Source organism: Dermacentor albipictus, chromosome 2, assembly GCF_038994185.2.
Source record: "Dermacentor albipictus isolate Rhodes 1998 colony chromosome 2, USDA_Dalb.pri_finalv2, whole genome shotgun sequence".
Lineage (NCBI taxonomy): Eukaryota > Metazoa > Arthropoda > Arachnida > Ixodida > Ixodidae > Dermacentor > Dermacentor albipictus.
The window spans coordinates 179,499,097-179,526,653 of NC_091822.1; the positions used below are offsets into that span (position 1 = coordinate 179,499,097).

General features: G+C 45.8%; 2 protein-coding genes and 1 long non-coding RNA gene across 3 annotated transcripts in view; 2 read left to right on the forward strand and 1 right to left on the reverse strand.

Moving 5' to 3' along the window:
• The window catches only part of LOC139056350 (uncharacterized), a 33,306-nt gene extending 5,884 nt beyond the window's left edge, over positions 1-27,422 (forward strand). The window contains exon 3 of the long non-coding RNA XR_011512311.1: positions 21,347-27,422. This is a non-coding gene — a long non-coding RNA (uncharacterized lncRNA). The remainder of the gene's footprint in view (positions 1-21,346) is intronic.
• On the forward strand, positions 122-5,344 carry LOC139056348 (uncharacterized). The gene is made up of 2 exons (XM_070534513.1): positions 122-2,385; positions 2,422-5,344. The coding sequence occupies exon 2, from the start codon at positions 3,158-3,160 to the stop codon at positions 4,091-4,093; it is 936 nt and encodes a 311-aa protein (XP_070390614.1). The 5' UTR covers positions 122-2,385; positions 2,422-3,157; the 3' UTR covers positions 4,094-5,344.
• Positions 13,265-27,557, reverse strand: part of LOC139056349 (uncharacterized) — a 52,399-nt gene continuing 38,106 nt past the window's right edge. Inside the window, exon 7 of the mRNA XM_070534515.1 lies at positions 13,265-20,325. The gene's annotated coding sequence lies outside the window, so the exon portion shown is untranslated. The remainder of the gene's footprint in view (positions 20,326-27,557) is intronic.

Sequence of the window (27,557 nt, forward strand, 5' to 3'; positions counted from 1 at the left end):
CCTATCGTCTCCATTATCCATGGCAACCTGGTATGAAGAGCATGTGTTAGCCATTTATGCTTGAAGTACTTTTTCCTGGAAACAGTTAACAAAATGTTTTGCATGGAACAGAGAAGGTATGTTCACCTGCACAAGTATTGGCTCATAGGGAAGGCTGGCACATAGGCTGGAGGGATCAAGGTCGGGCATGTTGATCTGGACTGCACTTTTAACTCGAAGTCTATGGCAGCCTGAAAGCAAGAGTGCTTATGCTAATTTTCTGTTTGCCCTACGACATAGAATACACTGCCTACTTAAAGTACTCGGTAGAGCTGTTGAACAAGTCCATCTCAGGAGGAATTGTAGAAGCCCGGTAACCAGGGAAAGTTGGTATTATTTCACTGACTGACTGACTGAATAAACTTTATTGAAACCAGCAAGAGATGGTGACTGGGCCTAGGCCTCCCACATGGAGACGTCGAGGTGTTGCCTCTTCGCCGCCTCGCAGGCCTGCTGGGTCGCCCAGAGTTGGTCGTCAAGGTTGGGGCTACGCAGGGCAGCGTGCCATCTCGACGAGAGGGTCGTGGGGTTAGTGTCGGGGTATTGGTGCCTACAGTCCCAAAGCATGTGTGGAAGTGTGGCTGGCTGTGTCTTGCAGATATGGCACGTGGGATTGGGGTAAATGTCTGGGTAAATCTTGTTATAAAGTTGTAATGAGGGGTAAGTATTGGTTTGTAGCAGGCGGAAAGTTGTAGCCTGCGCTCGGGATAGTTTGTTGTGTGGGCCGGGGAAGGTTCTACGCTCTAAGTAGAAGGACTTCACAAGATCATTGTAGCGTGTCAGGCGATCCCTACCGGTGGGGGCAGCCTCCCCTTCTCCCGCGCAGTCAACTAGGCCTCGCGCTAGGGAGTGGGTAACCTCGTTGAGGTTGGGGAGGTGCGGGTGGACGGTGCCTGCATGAGCCGGGAACCAGACGAGTGTAACCTGATGGTCGGTTGAGCGGGGCTCTTGTTGCAAGATGCGCAAGGCTTGGTGTGAAATACGGCCGTTGATATAGTTGATAACGGCGGAGCGGGAGTCAGAGACGATGGTATGGCATGTTGGGTCTAGGGTGGCTAGCGCGATGGCCACTTCTTCAGCTTCCTCAGCGTGTGGGGTTACTAGGCTGATAGCATGTTGGAGAGACCCTTCACGCGTGGTGACGGCTGCAAAGCGGGTACCGTGGGGATATTCGGCAGCGTTGACGAAACTCACACCGTCGTGGCGAGTAAGCGATTTGGTGAGAACCGTGGCACGTGCTGTGCGACGTGCGTGGTTGTATTTGGGGTGCATGTTTCTGGGGATAGGATCAGCGTGAATCCAAGCTTGTATGGTGGAGGGGATCTAGTGCTTATGGCCGTGTTGATGGTGGTAGGTGATGCCGTGCGAGGTGAGGATATGGCGACCCGTGGCTGTGAGAGTGAGTCTCTCCAGCTGAGAGCGACGTTGGGCCTCGATGAGCTCGTCCAGTGTGTTATGGACGCCTAGTTGAAGGAGGAGGTCAGTGCTGGTGCAACCGGGGAGGCCGAGGGCTTGTTTATAGACACCGCGTAGGAGGATGTTGAGCTTGGTTTGTTCAGCCTTGTACCAGTTTAGATACGCAGCAACGTAGATGATGTGGCAAATTACGAACGACTGGATTAACCGGAGCAGATTCTCCTCTTTCATACCCCCACGGCGGTTGGAGACCCGCTTCAAAAGTCTCATGGTGTTGGCTGTATTTCTCTTGATTTTGGCGAGGGCCATGCCATTCGCTCCGTTCGCCTCTATGAACAAGCCGAGCACACGGATATTGGTGACGAGGGGTATGGGGCTGCCATCCGTGAGATGAAGCGCAATGTCTTCGTAATGGCGTTTAGCGGTGGAGTATTTTGGATGGCGGCCACGGAGAGTAGGCCTGTAGAGAAGGAGTTCGGACTTTGCAGGGGAGCAGCGAAGCCCCGTGCCTTGGATATAGGTCTCGACTGTTTCAATGGCGGATTGTAGCGCCGTTTCTATTTCGCCGTCACTGCCTTTGTGGGCCCAGATGGTTATATCGTCAGCGTATATGGTGTGGGTGACACCGTCCACTTGCTGCAACTACTTGGCAAGATCGATCATGACAAGATTAAAAAGCATTGGGGAGATAACGGAGCCCTGGGGGGTTTCCGCGCTGCCCAAAGTCTGGGCGTCGGAGCGGAGATCCCCCACCGAAAGGAAGGCCGTGCGATTAGAGAGAAAGTCTCTGACGTAATTATAAGCGCGCGCACCGATATTAAGGCGTGAGATGCGGTCAAGAATGGTGAAATGGGCTATGCTGTCAAATGCTTTTTCGAGGTCGAGGCCGAGTATAGCTTTAGTACTACGTGTTCTATCTTCTAGTATATGGTACTTAAGTTGTAGCATGGCGTCTTGGGTCGACAGGTGGGCCCGGAAGCCAATGACAGAGTGAGGATACGCTGCAGTGTCTTCCAGATGGGTGTTGATTTGCGTGAGGAAGGCATGCTCCATAACCTTTCCCACGCATGAGGTTAGTGAGATGGGACGAAGATGATCGAGGCTAGAAGGTTTGCCAGGTTTGGGAATAAGGATGACCTTTGCTGTTTTCCAGGCCGGCGGAATGGCACCATTACGCCAGCAGTCATTGATATAATTTGTCAGGTGGGTGATGGAGGCATCATCCAGATTACGGAGGGCTTTGTTAGTGACCCCATCGGGACCAGGGGCAGAACGGCTGTTTAATTTATGCAGGGTGGCTTGGATCTCAGCGACACTAAAGTCTTCGTCCAGTGGGGGGTTGGGGGCCCCGGTGTAGGAGCCGTGAGATTGCACTGGGCCCACGGGGAGATACTTGTTGGTGAGGTAGTCTAAGACTTGGGCGCGGCCGTTTCTTCCTTTCTGTATAGAGAAGTTTAGTGAGGCGATCTTGTTGGGAAGAGCGGGTGGCTTGGCTATCGAGGAGGTGTTTGATAAGCTTCCAAGAAGAGGGACAATGGATCTGTCCGTCAGCAGTATTGCACAGTTCAGTCCACTGCTGACGGCTCAGAGTGAGGCAATGGGCTTCGATTTCCTTATTGAGGAGGGCTATTTTAGCGCGGAGGCGCCTGTTGAGACGTTGCCCTTTCCAGCGGGATAGGATGGATGTTTTAGCCGCGAGGAGATGGGCCAATCTACTGTCCATGCGCTCGACGGGGGCATCGGTTGTAACGGTGCGCGTGGCTACATTGGTATCGGAGTGGAGATTTCGGGTCCATGCATCAATGTCCTCTATGCGTTCCGCGTGCTGGTCAGCGGATCGATGCTTGCGAAATGCATCCCAGTCAACCCAAGTGAACTCACGGGGTTTGGCAGTAACTGCAGCTATCCGAGGGATAAGTATGGCAATGATGGAATGGTCACTACTGAGATCATGTTGTGTGTTGCTCCATTGAGCGTTGGTGACATTCTTGGTAAATGTCAGGTCGGGGGTCGTGTCGCGGGAAGTGGAGCTACCGAGGCGTGTGGGGAACGTGGGGTCTGTAATGAAAGTGAGGCCGAGATCTTGGGAGTCTTTCCAAAGGTTTTGAGCCGCCGTCGTCGAGTAGCCATATCCCCATACCGTGTGGGGGAGATTGAAGTCTCCACCAATAACGAGGGGGTTGGTGCCAGCTACGTTAAGGGCCTTCTGGAAGAGGGTGAGAAAACGGCCTCGAACTTTGGCAAAGGGATGGCTGTACACGTTAAGGAGAAAAATACTTTCCTTACATCTCCTGGTGGGGATAAGTTCAACGAGAAGGTGTTCGATGTTTCGGTCGTGGAGATTGTGTTCGATGGCGGTGATTCTCTTGTGGACGAAAGTGCAGAGGCGGCGAGAAGCATGTATCGGGATGAAAGGTTGGTAACCTGGGAGGGTGACCGAATCGATATGGGTTTCCTGAATCATGATGACGTCCGGTTGCCGGGTGAGGGTACGAAGGTGTTGACGGATGACTGGCTGTTTGCGGAGATAGCCTCGGCAGTTCCACTGCCAGATAAGTGTATCTCTGTTAGTGTGGGCCATGATGGGGATTGGGGGATGCCGTCAGGGGCAGTGCGGGGGGTTTGGAGGGTAGGATGAGCGGGCACGGGGAGAGTTTGTACGTGGGTTTCAATGTTTGTGACGCGCTGTGCCAGTGCGAGAACGGCGTGTTGCATGGATTTGACTGCGTTCTGGAGTGCGGTCATCGTGCTTTGAAGTGAGACTAGCATGTCCTTAACCTCTGAGCGCACTTGGCCTGTGGCTCCCTCTTGGAGGGCCCGCTTTTTGGGGGCTGGTGTCAGTAGAGCGTCGTGGCTAGAGGAGTGGGACGCTTTGGTGGGTGGTGTAGGAGCAGGTGTCCTGGATTGTTTAAGATCGCGAACCTCTTGCGAGAGCTTGTGAATTAGGTCGCGCATAATGGCATTTTCTTTTTTGAGGTGAGCTATTTCTGCGTTATCATTGGTGCTCGTGGACTGTGGAGAAGGTGTGTTGCGACCCTCTCGCGAGGTGCCCTTAAGGGCTTCTGCAAAGCTCACCTTGTTAGTAGGAGACTTGGCGGGTGGGGTATAGGTAGATCTGGATCGGGAACGGCGCTGTCTCGAACGTGAAGGGGTCCGGGAACAATGTTGCCTCGAGCGTGATGGAGTCCGAGATCTGGAGCGGGGCTTGGAGTTCAAGGGCGGGAAGTCGCTTTCTTGAAGGGTGGCTTGCATTGCAGCTCGGCGTTCCCCAACGCGCTTGCGAATAACGTATGGTGTCTTGCAGCGAGCCGTACACGATTTGTCCGCTGTAAGATGAGGGCCGCCGCACAGTGACCATTTGGGGTTACACGTGTGATCGGGAGGTGGGTTGCGGACTCCACAACCTCTGCAGATCTTGTTATTGGGAAAAGGGCAGACATCCATGCGATGTCCGAGGCGGCCGCATTGGTAGCAAATTTCTATTTGCTTGCGGAATAATGAGCATGGGATTAAGGTAGCTCCGTAACAGACCAGATATGGCACGTCGGGGCCACTGAAGGCGATAACAACGGTGGTTGTTGTTCCAATGCATTTTGCGGCTAGTGCGAGGGGGTTGTGGGTATTGATGATATTGGCGTTGACTTGCTGTGGGGTATCGGAGAGGGGGATTCCGCAGATGACTCCCTTCGTGGTGTCCTCGGCGGCCGTCTCATACGCGTTAACATCGTGCGTGACCCCATTGACTTGAATTGATTTTATGCAGACATACCGGTCGGCGTTCTGCAGACTTGGCGTACTTACAACGACAATGTTTTGTTGGGTGTTGGGGCACACCGTGTCTTGCTGAATATCTGCTGGGCTGAGCTGTGCGGCTTGGAGAACGGCTGTAGTCACGGTAGGACTACCAATTTTGGCAATGTTGAGGGCTCCCTTGGGGCGAATGATAATTTTGATTTGGTTGGAAGGTAGCGGAGGCATGCGTCCAGCCTTTAGAACTTGTGCCTTGACTGGTGGCCTGGTCTTGGAACGAGAACGAGTGCTTGAGGTTTGGGTAGAGTCATTTTGGGGTGAAGAGTCGTCCCTCAGCTTCGCCGGTTGGCGAAGGCGAGTTGTTCGCCAGCCCGTCTCGGCGGCCACTTCGAGCTCCATGCTCGTTGCTGGGGCAGAGAAACTTGATCGGCGATACGGAACTCGCTCGAGTGCGCGCCGCGCATCCGGTGCGCCCGGCGTGCACGTGCGGCGGCGGCGTGGGCGATTCACAAAAACGTTCGCAGCACAGGAAAATGTCCGTAGCACAGGGAAATCGAGTGTTCCACCTGAAAATGAGGCGTCTACGGAGTCCTGGTATCTTCACGGATCGACTGGTGTAAAAATTAGGCCACAATTCGCAAGAAAATGCTGCAAAATCATTTCACGAACACAGAGCCGACGCGAGCACGTCTACACTCCTCGGCGATCGCAGCGCCTCCCCTGATTTCACTGAGAGGGAAAATTAATTTGCACCCATTCAAATCTGAACTACTGGAGGCACCAGCACCTAAGCCAGAGAACCAGGGCTAGAGAGGCTAGCCAAGACTGCTTTCATCAAAACTCGTAGTAACATGATGGGAAGACGTCTGCCAGCCAATAACCGCTTCAACTAAAACTGTGCAGCATAATGTGGACAAAGCAAGACATAAAAGCTATAGAGACAAGCCCACGATAACTATGCTCATCCCTGTAATGTTGTTTTCCTTTTTCGACGATGCATGGCACAGTTTTACTTCAAACTCGTGTTTACAAAATGGCCTCATACTATGTTTTATTGTGGAGTAACTGTTTATTCTGTCACATAGTCAGCGAGATCATTACAACAGTCAAGTGAAATGTTTACCTCTGCAAGCAGCAACAAGCTTTCAGCACAAGCTTGCATGGGCTGTGAACATGCACAGAGTAAGTGTACGACATGGCTTGTTGTGTCAGGTGTACTGTCACATTGGCCAACTGTATGAGGAAGCTAGGAGGTTCGAAGCTTGAGAGTACTAGTTATAATAATGGGAAGAATGTCATATAGCAATAATTCATTACAATTGAACCTTGTTGTATGAAACAATTATAAATAGAATTATTGCTTAAATAACAGGTGGTGAATCACCAAGAGAACTACATGTATATGAAACTTCATACATCAAACTTGCTCAGACAGTAAATGGATATATTGAACTCCGCAGCATTGGACATTGGGACACATATTAAAGGCTTCACTGCAGTACATTGGCAGATCCTGGTGGCGCAAATAGGACCTACAAATTCTGCATGGGCTAAAGGGCAGAAAGCGCTGCTCTGAATGTATCTATGTTGTCAAAGCCTTTTTAACAAAGTGCTCGCACCTTCAAAATCCTTCGCTATGCAGGTCACTTTGTTTTAAAGGTTGCGCAGCTCACTGCTCACAATAGCTAAGCACTTTCAACAAAAGAAAATCTTTAACAAGAATTCAAGAGAGGCTTAATGAAATAGACCGCTAATCTTTCTCTGCAAAATATCCTTGACAGCATGTTCTACTGTAGCCACGCTGTGCTCCATTGAGGTTCCCAGCTTGCTCTCCAAGCAAATGCAGGAACCATGCAAAGCTAAGCCCCCGATTGTCTAGTGCCCCTAAGCCTCCCTTGCTACAAAATTTTTGGTCGCCTTCGTTGACATTCGCGGCCTATCCATGCATTCGTCAGCCGTTGGTCCGTTACAAGTAGCATAAGAGGTGAGTGAATCCTGGGGCAGAGCAACGGAACTAGTAATATCAGCACGCTCTTCAAATACACTGCTGTTAGCACTAGGGCACAGCTTACGCTGGTGACATCTTCGCGGGGCAGTGGCGGCACTGCTGCGGCATTCGTTTTATAAACATAAATCAGCCGCCAGGGACGCATAAGTTTCTTTGTTTCACAGGCAAATTAATTGTGGTCTTCATTGTAGAGCTGTTCGATTGTAATCTAGTGCTTATGCTGACGCTACTTGCTGCATGCAGCGGTTCGTTTTCCTCACGTGATAGTGTGTGACGCTGTTGTATCTCAGCTTTCGGACTTTAAAACCAGCAAGCATCTAAAATGTGCTGCATAATAGACAGTTTTAGTTTAGCGTACATCACTGCGCATGCGCAGAACGCTAAACGACCCATTGCATATAGCGTACACACACTATTTCTCAGATTTAGCATTAGCGTCTTTGTGTGGTTTGCGGAATTTGCGTGAAACATGGCGGCGGCCCCGGCTGCCAGCTTCGAATTGAATTTGGCGTTGCTTTTGTATATGGACTTCGTTCTTAGCAACTGACTGTGTAAATGGCTTTCGCTTAGTCTCAGGCTGCTACGATGACAGAGTATTATGGATAACCTTGTAGTGTTTTCGAGATCGCTTCTCGTTTCGAGTGAGTCGAAGCCTAACGAAAGAAACATCCGACATGTTAGCACCACCTATAGCTACAGTCGGGAGATAGCCGCAATGACGGCACATGGCCTCTGAGATCTGAACATCTCACAGGCCAACTAAAACTAAAAAAAATGTGTGCTGATTAGCATACGCTATATATACTATGGCATACGCTACAGCTGCTTAAAGCTGTCTAATGTCAGACCCATAAGTTAGCTTCATCCCAATACAGTGGTGTTACGCATTCAACTATGCACTTAGCATTGTGATGAAGTATACCAACAGTGGGAAAGGGTCACAAACACTGGACATAGCAAGGTTACGCGGTCAAGCATACCATAGCGCTGAAGCATACTGAAAGTGGAAAAAGATAAAATTACATGCAGAGTATCCTGTCGGAGTTATCTAAATGACGCATAAGCATTTGCTACTGATCACCTACTGTTTTGTCATCATATGCTGCTGCGTTTCATATAATTGCGAGAAATGCCACGAAAAAATCATGAAATGGAGAAGCGCAGATGCAACACCAAAATGTTAAACCAAGACCAGCATGAGTATGAAGCAGAGGCCAGTAGTAGCACTGTTCACTCCTTTTATATCATGGTGCGTTTGGATGATGTTGCTGCTTCATGGAAGATGAGCACTGGCCAATGCGTGCTGTTCTACGTGACGTAATTGAACAGTGTCACGTTAGGTAGACGTCATACGTAGATGTGGTCAATGATGCTGCCTCCTCTCGATGCAAACCATTATCAACTGTACATCAGCGGCCGCTGCTTATGGCGCGGCTGCGCAGGCCCGATCTTACAATTAGCTCGCTCATGCCGGCCTTATCTTGAAAGTAATCATCTTACGTGACGGACGGGTTTCCTCATTGGGTAAGCATAGAATCCTTTACGCATGTGTCTCTTCCTTTGACTTTCCCACTCCAGCTGCTAATGTCACACATGCCACGTCGGGAAGGGGGGGGGGGGGGAGTGTTCAGAGTGTGTATATACATGACAGGCACAAGTAAGAGAGGAAAGGAGATGGGAGAAGCTTGTTTTCACCCCACTGCATCGAATGTGCACAATGCCCTCTGGAGCTCCCTGGCCGTTGTCACATTAGCCACCTGACAGCTGCAATTATCCGTGACTCCTTTCGGAAGCACAGAAGAAACTGCAGCGCTTACGTGCGAGGCGAGAGGGGACACAGACAGAACTGTAGAGAGAAGAGGGAGGAGAAGAGGCAGTTCCCGTATAAGATGGGGGAAGTGACATGAGAAGGCAAGGAAACTCCACTAACATACAACAGCGGTTGTGGGGTGCTTATGTTCAAGGCACAGTGCAATATGTTGCTGCTATTTCTGAAAAAATAAACACCATGCAAATATGTCAAGCGGGCACCTCGCACAGGGCGTGCAGAAGCAGAGCCGCATTAATTAAAATGCACCGCAGCGTCCAGGAAACACTACAGAAGTGGTTGACCGTCAAATCAACACTTCTGTGCCTGCCGCATTAGCTTTGCTGCTATGGCATTGCGAGAGGTCATGGATTTGAACCCAATCGTGGGAGCCACATTTCGACGGGGGCGAAATAGAAAACCCATGTGCACTTAGATTTTGGGACACATTGAAGAACATCACGGTGTCAAAATTAATCTGGAGTCTGCCACTATGCCGTGCTTCATAATCTGAGTGTCGTTTTGGCACGTACAGCCCCATAATCCAATTCAAGTTTAATACTTCTGCCATAACGCGATGTGCCATATGAGGAAATGACAACACTCAACCCTCTCAGGGGTTATAAGATATGGCCCACTAAAATGCCTCATGCAAACACCCCTCTCCCTGTGTGTTCTGCCTATTACGCAGGCAAACAGCAGTGGTGCCCACAAGGTAACGTTTAACATCAATTCACCAATCTCATGTTAGCCTAAATGTTGAAGAAATTAAGCTTTAGCCGTCAACACTGCTAATTATCATCAATCAGAGCATCCAGCATGGAAAGCTTCACTTACATCAATTCCCACAGGGTGTGGGATCTGCATAATTTTTCTCTTTTTCCTCATTTTTGTGTGCGTAGCATGAACAGGAAGATGTTCCAATGAGCTCAGTTTTGAAAATATACTATTATATGTGCAATCTCCGGTTACGGTAAAAGCACCGAGACCCTAAGAAGTGTACAGGCAGGGATTTAGAGCTATTTCCGGCAGGGTTGTGGTGATTTGGGCCCTTGCTTCGCCCATCTTGCAAGCTCCGTATACGAGACTGCAACACAGCCTTGCACATGTTCCCGACTATACATGCGCACATGTGCCGTCATCTGTCACAGTATGAGCACCGAGACATCTAATAACTCACCTGACACCCATTCAAAGCTGGTTCTGACGTTGCTGCAGTGATGGACCGCAATACATAACGGAAGCTCCAGTGCATAACACAACTGCATTGTGGTGAAGCTCAGTCTAGGGCATTGGCATTGAAACTTGTTTAAGCAATCACATTTCCTCAAGCCACAACCAGCATGCGTATTCGTGCTCTTAAACTGCACAAGGGCCATCCATATGTCGACGTGTCGGAATGTTAAGTCAGGTGTAGTTCCGACCAGAATGCACATAATGTTTGGTATGTCTAGAAAGTGTTCCTAAAGTCACCTCTGCCGCATTACAGTTGAGTTAAGCAAGGAAGCTTATGCAGTGTATTGCATTGAAGCATATTAAAAGCGAAAAATTGCAGTTTAATTGCTGTGGTGATTTAAGCCCCTTGTTTGGGGGTCCATGACCATGCCCCTCTGGAGGGCACAAAGGAGCGAGGAATCATGGTTGGAGAGCATGACACGAACCCTGGCGATGGAGAAACAGCTTTGATGACCTGCTCTACCGAAACTGCACTGCTTGTTCAGCAGGCGTTAATCAAGAAGCTAGAAAAATGAAACCTAGTAGTCCGGATATTTATTGACTACAGCAAGGCTTTTGACAATGCAACACAAGATTCTATTAACAGAGTTGACTGCCAACGGTGTACACGGAATGACACATTTTGTTGTGTTCGTATCTGCTTGATTGCAGGCAATACATTGTCATTGGAAATAGTATTTCCTCCGACAGGGCAATATTGTTCGGTGTCCCACAGGGCAGCATTTTAGGTCCCCTTCGACATTTACGTTAATGACATGATAGACATACGAGGGTTGATCCAGAAATAAGGTTCCCATCAGTTTTAGAAAAAGACATTGTTTATTCTCATAGAAATTTACATTATTGGAAAGATGAAACTTACATAATCGGCATCTTTTTCTACGCATTTTTGTATACAGTGCTCCAATTTCTGTATCCCAGTGTCACAGAAGTCTGCCGCCGACCCGTTGAGGAAGCATTTCACCTCTTCCGACTTCTTCATCGCTCCGGAAGCGTTGGCCACTCAAATGTTCCTTTAGCTTGGGGAACAAGTGATAATCACTAGGTGCGAGGTCCGGACTGTACGGTGGGTGGGGCATGACAGTCGACCCAAAGTTTGTCAAAAGTTCCTGGGTTTGACAGGAGATGTCAGGTCAAGCGTTGTCGTGAAGCAGTGTTACACTGGCTGCCAGTCGTTCTCGCCGGCAGTTCTGGATAGCTTGCCTGAGTTTTCATAGTGTTGCACAATAGCTCTCAGAGTTCATTGTTGTCCCACGTTCCATTAAATCGATCAGCAGTACCCCCTTATGATCCCAAAAAACAGTGGCCATGACTTTGCCAGCAGAAGGAGCTTGAACTTCTTTGCGACTGGTGACTCTGGGTGACGCCACTCTTTGGATTTTTATTTCATATTAGGAGTGAAATGAAACACCCACTTTTTGTCTCCCATAAAAATGGAGTCCAACAATCCTTCCTTATCTTCTTGACAATTTTGAAGAAACTGGCGAGCACAGTCAAGGCGTTTCTCCTTGTAGTCTGATGTCAATAGCTGCGGTATCCATTGAGCACAACACTTCTGATACCCCAATACTTTAGTCAAAGCTCTTTCCACTGTACCGTAAGAACTTCCAGGAATTTGAGCAATAAGTTCACGGATGTTGATCCTCCTCGATTGAAGCATTTTGCGTTGGGCCATCTTGATAACCACCTTCGAAACTGACGGTCTTCCACTCTGTTCTTCATCGTGGACTTTCTTTCAACCAGCACTAAACTCCCTGAACCACTTTCGGACGTGTTGAACGGACATGCACTTGTCGCCATACACCTCTGTCAACTGATGATGAATATCCACGGGTGGAGTCACTTTGGCGTGCAAAAAGCGAATTACGGAACGAATCTCGTACTTGGCGGGATCAACAATGGGAACCTCCATGTCGGACGGCTGCTGAGCCAAGAATGAGCGGTGCAGCGAAGCAAAGCGCAGCTGGGGGGAATGGAGAGTGGGGGAACAGCCGCATGCATGAGTGTTGCCGGACTTCACCTCGCACCTTCCCGTGGGGCTGGAGCTCTTTGGGAACCTTATTGCTCGATGAACCCTCGCAGAAACCGAGGCAACAACCATTCTATATGTGGATGATACCAGCCTGTTTGTCTCTGGTCTGGAGGCTTGCGATGTCATTCCTAAAGCGAACGCGCTCCTTTCCACTTCATTGGGATGGTCCAGCCACAACAGCCTTAAAAATATTATTTCTTTCCAGAACAGTTGAAATTACAAATTTACCCAGCACTATTTGCGTCTCACATTAACTACTGCATGCGTGTGTGGGGCACCACCGTGAACACTAACACAAGCTTTTTCTTCAGAAACGTGCTCGTCGGAATTATTTCTAACATTCCATACCTCCACACAACATCACCACTTTTCAAACTGCCAGATGTGAATGGCCTTCCTTTACTGTATTCATATTTTTTCCTCTAACAAAGTCTCTTCACTTGTAAAATTACTGTCGGGACTACAGCCAGGATAGATGGCTCGTGCCAAAAAGGCTAACAATTTATCTAATGCAATCGCTAACCTGTAATGTTCCTTAACTTCTAAATAAGTATGAAAACCAAGGCATTATTAATGTTCATGTCTTTATCCGGAAACGCGAAATAATTTTTGGTCTAGAATCATTCATTACATGATGCCTGCACGCGGGAACAAATGTATGGATATCTGTCACTGGAAGTTACTAATGCGCTGTTCTTTCTCTCTCTCTCTCTCTATATGTATATATATATATACACACACAGACACACACACACATGAACATGACATAACATGAACACAGTGTATATATGTATATATATATTGTACACACAGTGTTCATGTTAGTTTCGGTTGGGACATACAGTTGCACTGTCCACCCCTCTTTACTATTTTATAACTGTGCAATTACCATTGTTAAGCACGAGCTAATATAGTATGTAGTATATCACTATATTGTCACGTGGTAGTGATGTTAAAGAACACAGCAGCAGTACTGTGAAAGACAAAACTAGCTTTTATTGGGCGAACCTGTGCACACAAAACAGCCTACACTTAAAGCACAATGATAGCAGCGAACACAGTCGGCAATCGTCGAAAATCTGATCAGCTGGTCCAGCGTGTCAGCTTTTATACAGTAGTCATCGAATGTTCCAGACTTGTTGGGGCTCGTGTGCCTTCCACAAAGTTCTACACCATTCGCGTCACGCGATGAAATCAGATAACACAAGGTTCAGCGACAACAGACAGCGGATAGAAGCATCGATAACTTTCCAGAAACTTCGGATACATGCAGGCGCGTGCCGCGCTGTGCGATAAGATTTGTTAGGCGGCGAAACGTGGTCGCCCGATAAATGTATGTATACACGTGTCAATATATAATATATAATTATATGCGTGCTTTATTTTCTTCTACACTGACTGCTGTGCTGTCAAGCACTTTCAAGCTGTTTGCAACAGCTTCTCGCTTGACGGACCCCAACAAATTGTAACGACTTCTTAGAAATAAAGTTCTGATTATTAGTTGTCTCCGTGCTCATACTGTGACAGAAAACTGGAATGCATGTGTATAATGAAGGAATTCGTGCTGTGTCCCCTCACAGTGGCCCCTTTGCATTCGTGGTATACTTCACCGCAGTGTATGATGGCAAAGTTGACTTTAAGGAACCGAAATTTGCAACGCTTCTGGACTCGTAGATTTTTTCATTGGTGCGTCTAGCCATAGCCACTATGGCCTAGTCTCAGGGAGCCCAAACAGAGGAAACGGAGGTAGAAATTAACGATAAAGGTAATCTAAAATGACGCAGGAACTAGGCAGCAACCGTACCTGCGGTTAATAAAACATTCAAATTTTGACACTTCACGTGCCAAAGCCAAGATCTGATGAGGCACACTGTAGCGGTGAACTGCGGATTAATTTTCACCTCGCGGGATTCGTTAACGTGCATTCAACATACGGTACACGGGCATTGCATTTTTACCTCATCGAACCCCGTCGAAATGTGGCCTCCACGACCGAGATGTGATCCCACAACCTCACTTTCGCAGCGCAACACCCAAACCACTAATACAACATGGTGGGTCTACAAGCCATCAGGCTCTAGTAATGCTGGACCTTGCTGTTAAAGAACTCCTTTAATCAACCACAAGACGTCGGCTGTAATCGCAAACCAGACCTATGACAGCACCAATGTTAAACTATTTGTTGTCACCAATATGAGTTAAGCACATTTGTTTTAGAACTTCACTGTACTATTTCTGTGTCAGTGATTACAGGGGAGTCCTTGTGTATCGTGTTAGACATAAAAAGATTTAAAGAGATGCCTACAGAGACATTGCGAAAGTACATAGCTGGTATTAGTAGATTGCACCAATGATTGGAACATCTTTTTGGAGCACATGGTATAAGCACATGTAATAAATAATGAACAGTGACACAATACATCCAGCGGTCAGATGCAAGTAGTACTGCTAAGCATGACAACAGATCACTCTATTCACCACTGTCGGAGTGGCAAAGTTTAAAGTTCGTTTCCAAAAGCATTGCCTGCCTGGGTTACATGTCGTCATAACCTTCCTATGTTATGAATACGTAAAATTTATAGCAGGCCCATCCCAAAAATTTGGGGACGTCCAAAGCCAGTATATGAAAAAAATTCTTCTGTTTGATTCTACTCTAACCTTATAGTCCACCGATTTCAAGTGACTGGCCCAGCCAGTAATGCAGGTGGCATGCAGCTCTTAACAAGTGGGGCGGCTGGAATAGGAATACTTTATTGCAGCACTGGTGGCCTGAATTCAAAGCCTTTTCATTAAGTAACAAAGCTCAAAAAGAACAGTGCCACAGTTATTTTTGTCTTACTGAGACTTGGCTAATACAGCCCACACCCACAGTGGGTGGTGTGTCAGCATGCAGTGGTGGCCTAGCCAGTTAAGGATTTGGACTAGGAAATAAGTAGTCGTGGTGCATTTTGGAGCAGAAAAATTGGTCCTTTTGGAATAGTTGGAGTAGTACAGCAGTAATGTGTAGCCATTTGGTGCAGCTCATTATTACTGCGCACTCAGTAAATGCTGCTCAACAGCAAAGGAAGATACCAAGGCCAACAGCCAGCAGCAGCCAATTAGTACCACATCAGTATGTTGCAAACACTTTCCTTTGAATAGGTAAGAAACCTTCATAAACAATTGAAAAATTCATGCAGAAACTCCTCTGGGACTTAAGTACGCTTAAGCATTGTACCACTTGCTCATCTCCACGCAGCCGAATGTCATTATCAACCCCTTTTCAAGGATACGGCCACAAACTGGGTACTTCGTGATGGGCTGATCACACTTAAAAGCAAAGCATATTCCAAAATTCAAAATAACAGCCTGCACAGAAAGCACTTGGTTTGTGACGCATGTGAAACCATTATATTGCAGAGCTAAACTATGAGCATCTGTGGAAGATTGGAGGCCCTATCGTGAGCACGCACACTTATGCAGGACTGTAACAACAACAGCCAAAGATAAATTTTTCAACCATGACATTTCAGACATGCTTAGCAATGACACAAAAATTTAGGAAACCCAAATTATCGAACTTGACGGTACCGTTATCTAAGGATGGTAACATTCTTTCTCCGGCACGTGTTGCTATTGAATTCAAGTTTTTTTCATCCGTTTTCACAGATGAGACTGGTGTACCTAGAAGCTTTCAGGCCCCTATTTTGCATTCAAGCATGCACAACATTAATATCGCTTCTGAAGTAGTACAGTCCTGTATCGATTGTCTTCCAACTAACTCTGCTCCTGGTTGTGATGGCATCTGCCCTAAACTTCTTAAGATATTCAAACCTGCAATATGTCGCATTTTAGCCAAGCTTTTTCAGCAATGTATTGACACGGGATGCGTCCCAAATGATTGGAAAGCAGCTTGCATAATTCTCATATTTAAATCTGGTGATTCGTCTAACCCATCAAATTACAGACTAATTTCTTTACCAGCATGTACTGCAAACTCATCATTTCATCTGCTCTAATGAAGTTTCTTACAGAACAAAACTTTTTCTTTATCAATTGGCATGGACTTTTACACGATTGATTATCTTTTTTATCGAATCAATGTAATATCTGTGGCCTTTGCGAAGGCTTTTGGCAAGGTTCCTCAATTGTGGCTTATTCATAAACTGACAGATCTTAACATACATGTGAGAATAACTAGGTGGACTACCAACTTTTTAACTAACCGGTAGCAATCAGTTTTCATCAATGACCATTTGTCTCCATTAAATCATGTCAAATCTGGAGTACCGCAAGGTTCCATGCTCAGGCCTATTTTGTTTTTAGATTACATTAACGATATTAGTAATGGTAGGCGTTTATGGTCATAGACTATTTGCTGATGATTGCGTGATCTAGTAACCCTGAGGATACCTGCTACCTTCTATCTTACCTAGACAATCTCTGTAAGTGGGGCAGTAAGCAAGCGGAAATCAACATTAATATTACAAAAGCTATCAGATTCAGGACTACAGCTAAACCCGTGTTATGTAATTACAAAATTATAAAACATGCCCGTAGCCTTGGTATTCACAATATCTGGGTGTTCATTTGTCATTCGATCTGTCATGGAACATTTGCGTAGATGTGATTTTCACTAGAATGTTTTAGTTTAGTGTCTTTACAGTTCTCCCCGCTCCAAGTTTCCCCGCTTAGCCACATGGTGGAGTGGTGGGTGATTGCACGTTTTAGTTGTATGTCTAGCCTAGCAGAGCAGAGGGATGGATGGATAGGTGCTACGAGTGTCCCCTTTGGAAAGAGGTGTGGGTTGCGCCATGAAGCTCTTGTATTGCCTAATGTTCGACCTATGTTAACAAAGAAAAAAAAAAAACCCACGATGACTTCCCATAACCAAACTTTCTGAACTTTGTCTTTGCAAGCCTCTGTTGTTTGTCGTTTCCCTACTTTTTGTCCACCAATCTTCCATTCGCTGCTTACCAATCTTTACTGCATACATTTTTACTTTCCCCCTGCTCTTGCTGAACCCAAGGGCTTCAAGCAGGCCAATGGTGTGTGTGTGTGTGAAAACTTTTATTGTAATGAGGTCCAGAGGCTTGACTTCTCAAGCCAAGGCGGGCCGCTCCCACGTTGGCACTGTCAGGCCAAGCCTTTCAGCGACATCATGGGCCCCCTGGACTGCCCTTAGTTGGTCCTGAAACAATGCGCTTTGTATCCTTCTCTCCCACTGTGTCCATTCTTCAACGAGGTTGGGGAGAGTCGCAGGACACCCCGCCAGCATATGTCCGATTCCAATGATGCCATTACAATCATTGCAGTCCATCTTAATCTCCCTCTCTGGATATATTTTATTAATGGTGTATAGGCCAGTGGTGCCTAAATCTACTGCTGGGGAGATATTTCACATTCTAGTAAAGCATGCTCTATTGTTTCCCTAGCTTTACCGCAGCAAGCACATGCTTCTTCCTTCTTATATTTTGCTGTATAAGTGCGTGTTCTAAGGCATCCTGAGCTCGTTTCAGAAAGTAATAAACTTCCCTTTGAGTTATAATAGATTGTTTCTTTCCCGATATCCTTATTTCCTCTTCAGTAGTTACTCGTAGCAGGTTTATTTTCCATTGCCGCCACCCACGAGATTATCTCGGCTTCTCTGGCTTTCCGCTTGATGTTCCTTTCGTATTTGCAGTGCCTTCTGGCCGAATTCAGGGTAATGAAACAAAATAAAAGCACCTATAAGTAAAACATTTATAAGTAAAACGAATACATATAGCTTGTTTGTCCATAAAGCATCTAAACATGAACTTGTAATGTGTTACCGGTCCATTTTATCCAGTGGAAAATAAAGCCCCATCTTGGGGAATGCCACGTGATAGCCAGCGAGCTTGCATTTTGCATACAATCTGATCCTTTCTGATGCTAACATGCTGCACAGCGTGCATCACATACTCCCGCGCTGCGAGGTTTTCAAATGGGTCAGCATGCGCACCTTCTAGCAGACATAAGTCTTCATCTGTGCAAATCTATCTTGTAAAGAGCAAGGCAGGCAAGGTGCCTCGATGCACAAGCCAGAGTGGGTGTGTGCATCGACCACCTTGCTAGGAAAAAATGGCAGCAACCTTCTGTTCAGGCAGCTTGTAAGCGGACCGTGTTTCTGACTCCGCCAGCCCGCTTGCAGCTAAGTGGAGGGCGCATGTGCATTCGCACATCCGCTCCGCTCAGCTGCTTAGCAGAGTGTAAAAACGGCAAACTCTACTAAAGCAACCACATCTCTTGGCTTCATAAGGCACTATTTGCACTCGGCTAACTCCAAGACAAAATTTCTCGCTTACTTAATTGACTCTGACTCTAGTTTGTGTCTTAATTAATTACTTAATTGACGCTGACTCTAGTTTGTGTCGAGGCCTACCTCGAGCACAAACTCGAGTCTTTTGCAAAATAAGGTTGCTCGCTTCATCACAAGAAACTACTCGCATACATCTAGAGTTACGGAAATCAAATATTAAATTAATTTAGCTCCTCTCAATATACGCAGGCTTCTGACACTATTGTCCTTCTTTCATTTACTCCAACCGGTTATCCCACGTTACTCTAAATATCAGAGTAGCTTGTGACGCGTGTCTTGACGGCTTGATCACCAACTTAAAATCGCACCCATCTTCGCCCACACTAATCCGTTTTTCCACTCACCTCTCCTCCTCGCTATCTGACACGACTCATTTGTACATAATTTGAAGTTGTTCCTAGAAATCTGAACTACCTCTTACCTTGCTGTTCTGTTCCAGTTGCATTTCTTGATGTTCTTATTTAATATGCAATTTTGCTTTCCTGTTTAGTAATCTATACTTAAATTTTTTTCCATTGTTTTGTAATGTGAAACAGCTCATTGTGATAAGTATTTTAGGAACCTTGACCCTTGTCATCACTATGTTTTTTTCACACATTGTATATACCCTGTAATAAGTCATTTTTTTGCACTAATTCATGTTGTTCCAATTCATATTTCTTGTTTAGTTGTGTACTTTTGGTATTTTTTGCTCCTTTCATTGTAATCCCTGTAAGAGTTGGTGTCTGCCATGAAAAGGGTACCTGGCCCATACCATTGTTCGACTCATTCATGCTAAGGATGTTGTTGAAGGGAGGAACTTGTTCTCGTTAAGAATGAGGAGTAGGGGATTTATTTACAATATCTACATGAAGAGTGGAGAACATTACATCTGATCAGTCTAGCATGACTGAGATGCACACTGAACAGCCGAAAATGTCTGCTTAAACACTCTCTGTCCTTACTAGATCCCTAGGCCAGGAAAAACTAGATCCCTAGGCCAGGAAAAGCTGCCATCCAACCTTCATCCAACCAAAGCGTCCAAAGTCGTCGAAGTACCCGCCTTTGAGGGCGAAGGTTCACACACTCTCTTGCACTTTTGTTTTACTGAACACACCAAAATGAGTGGGGCCTCATAGACAGGTGTTGTCACGTTTGACTCAAGCTGGCACGTCTTGGTTCCTGAGCTGACTCTGCAGTTAGCTGCTGAATCTGTCATGACTGTGACTTTTACCAGAGTACATGGGCGAACGCCATAGAACAAACATTTCCAGGAGTTTTCTTGCTCCAATTGGTCCCTGAAGGTGACAGCGAACCAGCTAACAATCCTGTCCGCCAAACGTGTCTAGCCTTACTGGCTCCGAAGGGCTATTCGAAGGGGGCATGTTGTTGGCTTCACGAAGCGATTCATTGCAGCGAAGCCAGAAGGTCACTATCCCCGCTAGCCAATCGTAACATCCCCCACCCCTATGCCTCCTGGGCTCTTTAGAGTACTTGAACAAAAAAAAAGTGTTATGGAAGTTAATATGACCGGTATAAACAGGAGCGTCGCAGCAACACGGACTGCTGCAGACGGCAGCGCCAGGTGTGCTGATGACGTTCTGATCATTATAAGCTGATACTGCTCTTTAGTGCCTTATCCATCTACGTCAAACCACTATGCGTTGCGTGGACCATATCTTGAACGCCGTGTTCTCGTCGCTTTGCCTTGAAGAGCGGGCCCATATCTTGAAAGCGATCTGCGAAAGGGGCAGGGTGCGGTGTGTGCTGAGAGATTTGCGAGCGATCTCGTGGTAGCGACAGGCAGAACAAAGGTAAAGCCACTCGCTGCTGCATGCTCTATCTATATTGTGTGCACTTTTCACTTTGTTCAGTGCTTGAAGGCTGTTCACCTCCGCCGTGGGTTGGCCCAGTATTGCACTATCTCTGGGATCGGCCCACATTTTTATCTTGCGTGATGGACGTTTGGTAAGCATAGAGATGCTTACACATTTAAGAAAATTTTAACACCCAGAACCAGCCAATTGGTACCATGCCAGTATGTTGCAAGTACTTTTATTTGAGTAGGTAGAAAGCCTTTGTAAATAATTAAATAAAACTTTTGTGGGCTAATGAAAGCAGCTGATTGAAAATTGCCATACAGTTCTGAACCACATGCAAGAATACATGTATGCAATGCAAACTGTGTGCCTTCCAGTGGTCAATGGGTCTTAGCGCATGCCTTGTGCTTGCTATGAATGCTGATTTTGTCACCGTACCCTGTTAGCATTGCATATAGTAATTCCTTCGATTGGTGTTGACAGCCAGGACGAGACTTTTACTGAGAGAGGCATGCCTGATAATCAGATCGTGGTATTGGCATGTAAAAACGCAGATTTGTTTTGTGTTCTTGTTTAGAGACAAACCAAGTGCCCTTGAAATGCTGCATGCAGCGCATTGACTTCAGGCAATCCATTGCATTACTGCAAATATTACTCACTATTTGAAAAGTCTAGTAGATGATCCATCTCAAACTGAATTACTTGCACGTTCACTATTTGTTTCTTATATTTAAGTCTTCTTCTCATACCCCTGCTGAAAACGCTGCGTTGCCCTGAAAGCGTGAAAATACCGCACCTTTGCGCAGTTCATGTAGCCAGGTTTCAGGCAAGTTGAATAGTAGCTAAATGGTGTAAATGGTGTAGTAGAACCACCATTAAGCATGTGTTGGAAGTCCAGTGCTTAAGTTAGAATAAACCACCCGGTTATCTTTTTCCACAGCTACAGTAAACAAAAGCTGAAGCGGCCTTCAAGTGTTAAGTGTGGAAAAAGATGTTTTGCGGCAATGGCTGTGACCGAAGACAACACAGGTATGTATGTGGTTTTCCAATTCAAGCACAGAGGCCACGACATTGAACTGGGTAGTGTTTTTCTGTCCAAGTCGGAATGAGCTGCTATTGCTGGTAAGAAACCACTTTTGCTCTGCTTTATAATACATAAAGAGTGGTTGTTGAGTTTTCAACACCCCAAATACAAGGCAATACTCATGCCAGACCATGCAGTGAACTTGGAGCACATGTTAGTGCGCTTGAAATTCATGATTTCCACATCATTCGAGGCCACCTTTACTGACTGCAGGGCATTATAGTTAATGACATCATAAACATGTTTATCATTTTGCTACATTGTATCAATGCCTGAAGAGTTCAGAGAGAGAGAGAAAAAAGGGAACCGTTCTCCAATTTCACAGTGGTAACAACTACCTTGGCACAGCCAGTGGCCTATATTTGACCTATATGGCTATTCTTATTGCAGGCAACAACTTTAGTTATACTTGTTTGCATCATTTCATGTACCAAGCAGGAAGGTGTAGTGCCTCCTGGTGCACTGTAGGCCACGCAGCAGACTGTGGCTTTTTCTCTTTCTGCTTTATTTTTCAGGCTTGCAGTTAACTGGATTGGTATGACTTATGATCCTAGTGGGATTCAGTGTCTCAAAATAGCAGTAAGCTGGAATAATTTCCACTTGGGATTACTTAAGGTGCATTGTACATAATTATGTCTGCCATTTTGCCAAAACTGATGTGCAAGTATTACAGACATCGATGAAACTGCGACCTCTCACCACTACTGTAGGTCATCCACAGCAGATGTGCTTTCCATGTAAAACTTTCATCAGCTCAAGTTGTATTTTACTCTACTATATGTAGGGCTCACAAACCATGTGCCATACTTTCTGGACTATAATTTGAACTGTTGTACAAGTCACCCCCTTTCCCCCTCTTTTCACAACCTTCAAAGAAAAATTATGTGTATATAACTCATTGTATAAGATGCATCTATCTTAACTTGGGTCAGCATCGTGAAATGCGATTGTGCATGTTTATACACTTATCCTAATATGTCGTACTTACCTATTTCAGGGCACTAAACTTCAGTAAAAAAAAAATTTCATGAGCCGCACATTCTAGCAGGTAAAATAAACTGCAAGTACATTGCTGGAGAAAAAGAGTGTCTCATGTTGGTCTTGCATATATAAGTTACACTGTTGTATAATACGCTTGGACGAAAATGAAAAGAATAGTGGCACCTATGGTTTGGAAAATATGGTACCTAAATATTTTGAATGCTCATGAATCAGCTATGTGAATGAAACATGATTGGAACGATCACGATAATTAGGCTTATACCCCTGTCACACGGCAAATCTAATGTCATTTCCAACAAATGACATTTCTTGCGATTAATGTCATTATTGCAGCACGCTGCCACAAGGCGAAAACTGTCATTTGAAAATGATGATAGTAAAAAAAAAAAGACACGCCTCAAACTCACTTTTGTCCAATAATTATTTTCCAATGTGCTAAATTTCACTATAATACGTGATCGTTGCTTTCAAACCGTAGCATTCGATCACTAACTTGTCGACATTGCCAACGAAGTCGAGTCGAGCTAAGGCAAGCAACAGGGCGAAGAGAACGATACGTGCGTCCGCTACATCTGCTAAAGTGGTAAAAGAAGGGCAGTTGCATGTCATCGCCGTTCTGATGTGCATGCGAGCTTCTAATATCCTCATTCTTGGTGCGTGCCACAGGTAAACACGCGCACGCTTTTATGCCAAGTCAATTGAAGTGGCCGCGGCCGATGCTCCGGTGAGAACCAACACAACTGCTGCAGCGAAAGCTAAAGACGGCTGTCTGGTCACTGGACTGAGAGTAGTTTTCTGTATTTACGCACGTGATGGACTTTAACGTCGTTAAAGCAATAATTAGGTAATAAAATGGATAGAATAACAGTGATTTTTTGTTAAAACAACAAAGAAGCATGTACTGTTTGTAAAACACTGGTAAACTTGTGGTGTCGAGGATACACATTCAGTTCCAAACTAATGCAAATGAGTTTGGCGAACTCATTTGTTTGTAAATGTCATATACGAAAATGTTCTTATGTTTTACCGTGTGACACTAAAGAAATGGCATTATCAGCAAATGTCATTCGTTGTAAATGACATTAGATTAGCCGTGTGACAGGGGTATTCAGGGTGCCTACCAACCGGGAAAACTGGGAATTCTCAGGGATTTTGAGTAGTCTGGAAAAAGTCAGGGAAAACTCAGGGAATTTGGGCCTCTATCAGGGAAAATTAGCGGCAATTTTATTGAAAGGGTCGAAAGTCGCGGTAATATGCTGGCTCGAGTAGCAGACAGGAATTGTAATGACTCGTCGTTGGCAGGAGGAGTTGCCAGTGTACAGTCAACGAGCGACTTTCCAGATTCCTGATAATTTGGACGGCTTCGCGGCGCCACCTCGTACCCTATAATGTCAACGTATCAGAACGTGTCAAATTTCCGACGCAAGAACTCCTTGCCGTTAGATTTTCCGGACGTTTTGCCGCGACCGCAGGTTCGAAACGGCATTAATCAAAGGCACCACCGCTGCCGTTTTCATTACTTCGCCGCCTCGAACCGGCACTCGCACGCAGATCCGCTGGCACCCGTTGCCACCACTGCGGCAACGCTAGGCCTAGCTGCTTCGACGTTCGCTACGAAGCTTCTTGCCATTGGGTGCCGAACTTTTTATTGAAAGAATTCGCTGCTGTCAGCAATGGCACGGACTCCACCTTTGTGGTCCTTGCGATTGGCTTAGAAACTTGGAAAACACGGTGTGTTGCATAATGCCGGTTCGTGAAAGTCAGCCACTGTACAGAAATGTTACTCGGTAAAGCTTACGGAAAAGTATTGCAGTGAAGCATAACAAGCGTGGGAAGGGGCGCCACGGAATACAGTATGTATATCTTAATTATGCACGCGGGCACCCGGCATTTCCTGTCACAGTACGAGCACAGGTATGCCTAATATGTGTACCGACAGGCCTTCAGAGCGTTTTCGAACGTGCCTGTGGCGGTTTGAGCCCCTAAGGGCAGTAAATGACACGCATTTATTTTTTTCCAACTGGCCGATTTTTCGGACGTTTTCGCGGCCCCTAGGGAGCTCGAAAAATCGGTCGTGGACTGTGCAACTGATCAAGATGCTTCAAATGGTTCTTGGGGCAAACGAGTGGCGGAAGGCGGACAAGAACAGAAGTGACCTACGCATTGAGGAATAAATGAGAAAGGAAGCTTGTTGCCGCCGTTTTGAAAGAGCTTGAGCTCAAAAAGTAAAGTTTTGGCTGATGCCGAGATGCAGGTGTCCCTCATCCAAACCAAAATACACTCTTTGAAGCAGTGCAACACAACACTCTGGCGTCGTGCGTGGGCTGAGAGTATGTCAGGACTATTGAGGTTGACATACGAGCTGTTGAGAGAGAATCTCAATTGTGACAGAGTTCAGGCCTCATGCCACTGAGGTTGCTATCAGTTGATAGAAATAGCTCATATTAGAAAATATTTGCCTTTGTATGCATCTCCTTTTTATTCGTATTTGATAATGTCCGACCTTATTTGCAATTGTTTTCGAAGACACTTTATTTGCTGTGCATTTTACTAACCCCTGCCGTCTATTCTCTTTTTGAATAACATAAACACTGCTCCTTAGTATTCAAATTGGACTAAGTTGCTTTTTTTTTCATGTGCTTACTAGAGAGTGACAGCATCAGGCGATATGGTTTCAGCCCGTGTTGATATAAAACAGTTCTGCATCACTCAGGGAAATTTGCAGTGGCACTCGGGGAAAACTTGGGGAATTTCGAAATGTCAACTTGGTAGACACCCTGAGTATTAGACGTGAACTCGTAAAACAGCTTCAAGTGTCCAGTCAGTACTCTACTTGACTGAAATAATACCTTTAACTCAAAAACCCACATGACTGCATAGCCTTCAAAGCATACATTCACAGGTGTGTCTGCTCCGTAAATCAACTATATAAATAATTGCTGAAAGCTTTAATTGACAGTTTTTATATTGACATTAATAAAATTATGTCCATCAATGCAGTCAGTAACAGTGATGTTTATATTTAAGTTAATCTAGAAATGCTGCACGTTTTCGATTGCCGACTCTGTTTTGCCCTTCTATGGTGGCATGCCACTATGGAAGTGGCAATAACTTCTGCTATGGAATGCAATTGGAAAATGAAGTCCTAACTGAAGGATAGAAATTGTAAATAATGGCAATATTTAGTAAAGGAAATAAAAGTGGAAGACATTTTTGCCCTGGGTAGGATATGAACCACAATCTTCACATGTCCAGTCCAGTGCAATGCTTTCACAATGCTTCAGTAATGTCTTTTGTGCGAACAAGGTTACCAACAGTGAAGGATGAAATTGGCAGCCTAGCTGTAAACTTGGTACACACAATAAATTTCTTCACTTACGTACCTGATAACACTGGTGCAGATAATCCCTATGACGGTTTATCAATGACACCAAACATTGAAACACTTAAATATGTAATCTTGCCTCTTCAAATGTAATGTAACCGTGTAGTGTAATTCAGAAATGTAATTTTGCCTCTTCAGCAGCTGAAGGCTGCATAGCACCATGTCCTTGCAAAGAGCTGGCCTAAAAAGAACAAAAATTGCGACAGCTTGAACTATTTAACACCCCCCATTGCAAAAGGTTTTTGTAAGTCAATGTAACTCATTATTCAATTAAAGGAATTCTAAATAATGATATTAAAAAATGTTCATCAGTGCCCATTTCACTTCCTTGCGTGCTCGGTAATAGTTATTTATGCTTCAACTAATATACACTTTTTCTCTACTCTCTCAAGACAAGCTGCGAGAAGGCGTGTCCATTGATGCAGTACTGGATAATGTGCGGTCCAACGTGGATGAGACATTGCACTGCATCAACCTGTTAAGCAAGCAGGGTCTCCGCAACATAATGAGGGATGCCAGAGTCTCAAAGACCGAGCGGCTGCATGATAATGACTATGTGAGCGTGCAACTCTGGGTTGAGAGGATGCATAGTGAAAAGGAGAACCCATTGCTCTTCTTTAAACACCAAAAAGTGACATTCTTTTAGAGAAAAAATGAGGACCTTTTGGATGACATATTTTATGCTAGTCATCATGACCACACCACAACAGGAGCTTTTCAAGAGGCTTGGAACTGATCGTGTATGTGTCGATGGAACACATGGAACAGCAGGTGAGCAGTACTATATAAATGCACTAATAATAAAAGCAAAAAAGAGGGAATGCTGTCTGAGAATAATTGCAATAGATATGATGAGTAGTATTCCTTCACACATGATTTTTCTCTTAATTTTTCTCACATTTTTTAATTGATGCAGTTCTCGATTATCAGTAACAGAGAAAGAATGAATTCATCGCTCTGTACACTGGTGATATCATTCCATTGCTACTGTCCACATCGCTACATGCCCTGCATATCCTGTCTGTATTGGCACCACGCAGTTATGATAGGTCACATAATATAGCTCTTATCACATTTGTCTTGTGGGGATAAGCGACTGTCGCACGTCCCCTGATATGTTGTTTTTCCTGTATAGCTTCCGTCTCCTGCATTGCGGCTTCGCCGCGGGCCCCAGGCCATGCGAGAGATGGCGCGAGTGTTGCGCTGCCAACGCCGCCTCACGGCAGGGTTACTTGGGGGCGCAAGGGAGAACACGCTTCCTCTTTGGTTCGGGACGGCAAGCAGCGCGGACGTGCCAGGCGTGCGCCGATCCATGCTTCTGCAAGACCGTCTCGTGAGGCCTTATATGACCGTTCGCGTGACCGTACACGCGAACAACCAGGCGTTGGGATCCAGCAAGGGGCGAACATATTCGCTCGCTATCCGGTCACGGTGAGTCGGACTTCCGCGATTTGTCGCGCGCCCATTGGCATGTTTTGTGGATAGCAACTTGGCTAGCAGGCATTGATCAATGAAAGGTGCAATAAATGCCTTTGTGATTGTTTGTACTACTGTATTGTCGTTCCTTTGACCCAAGAGTACGGGATGAGAATCCCACAGTCTAGGGTGCAGAAACAGTGTATTGCACTGTGTATTAGTGCCTTCTGTCAGAGGTACAGCTGTCTCGAGGCTGTTTGGCAT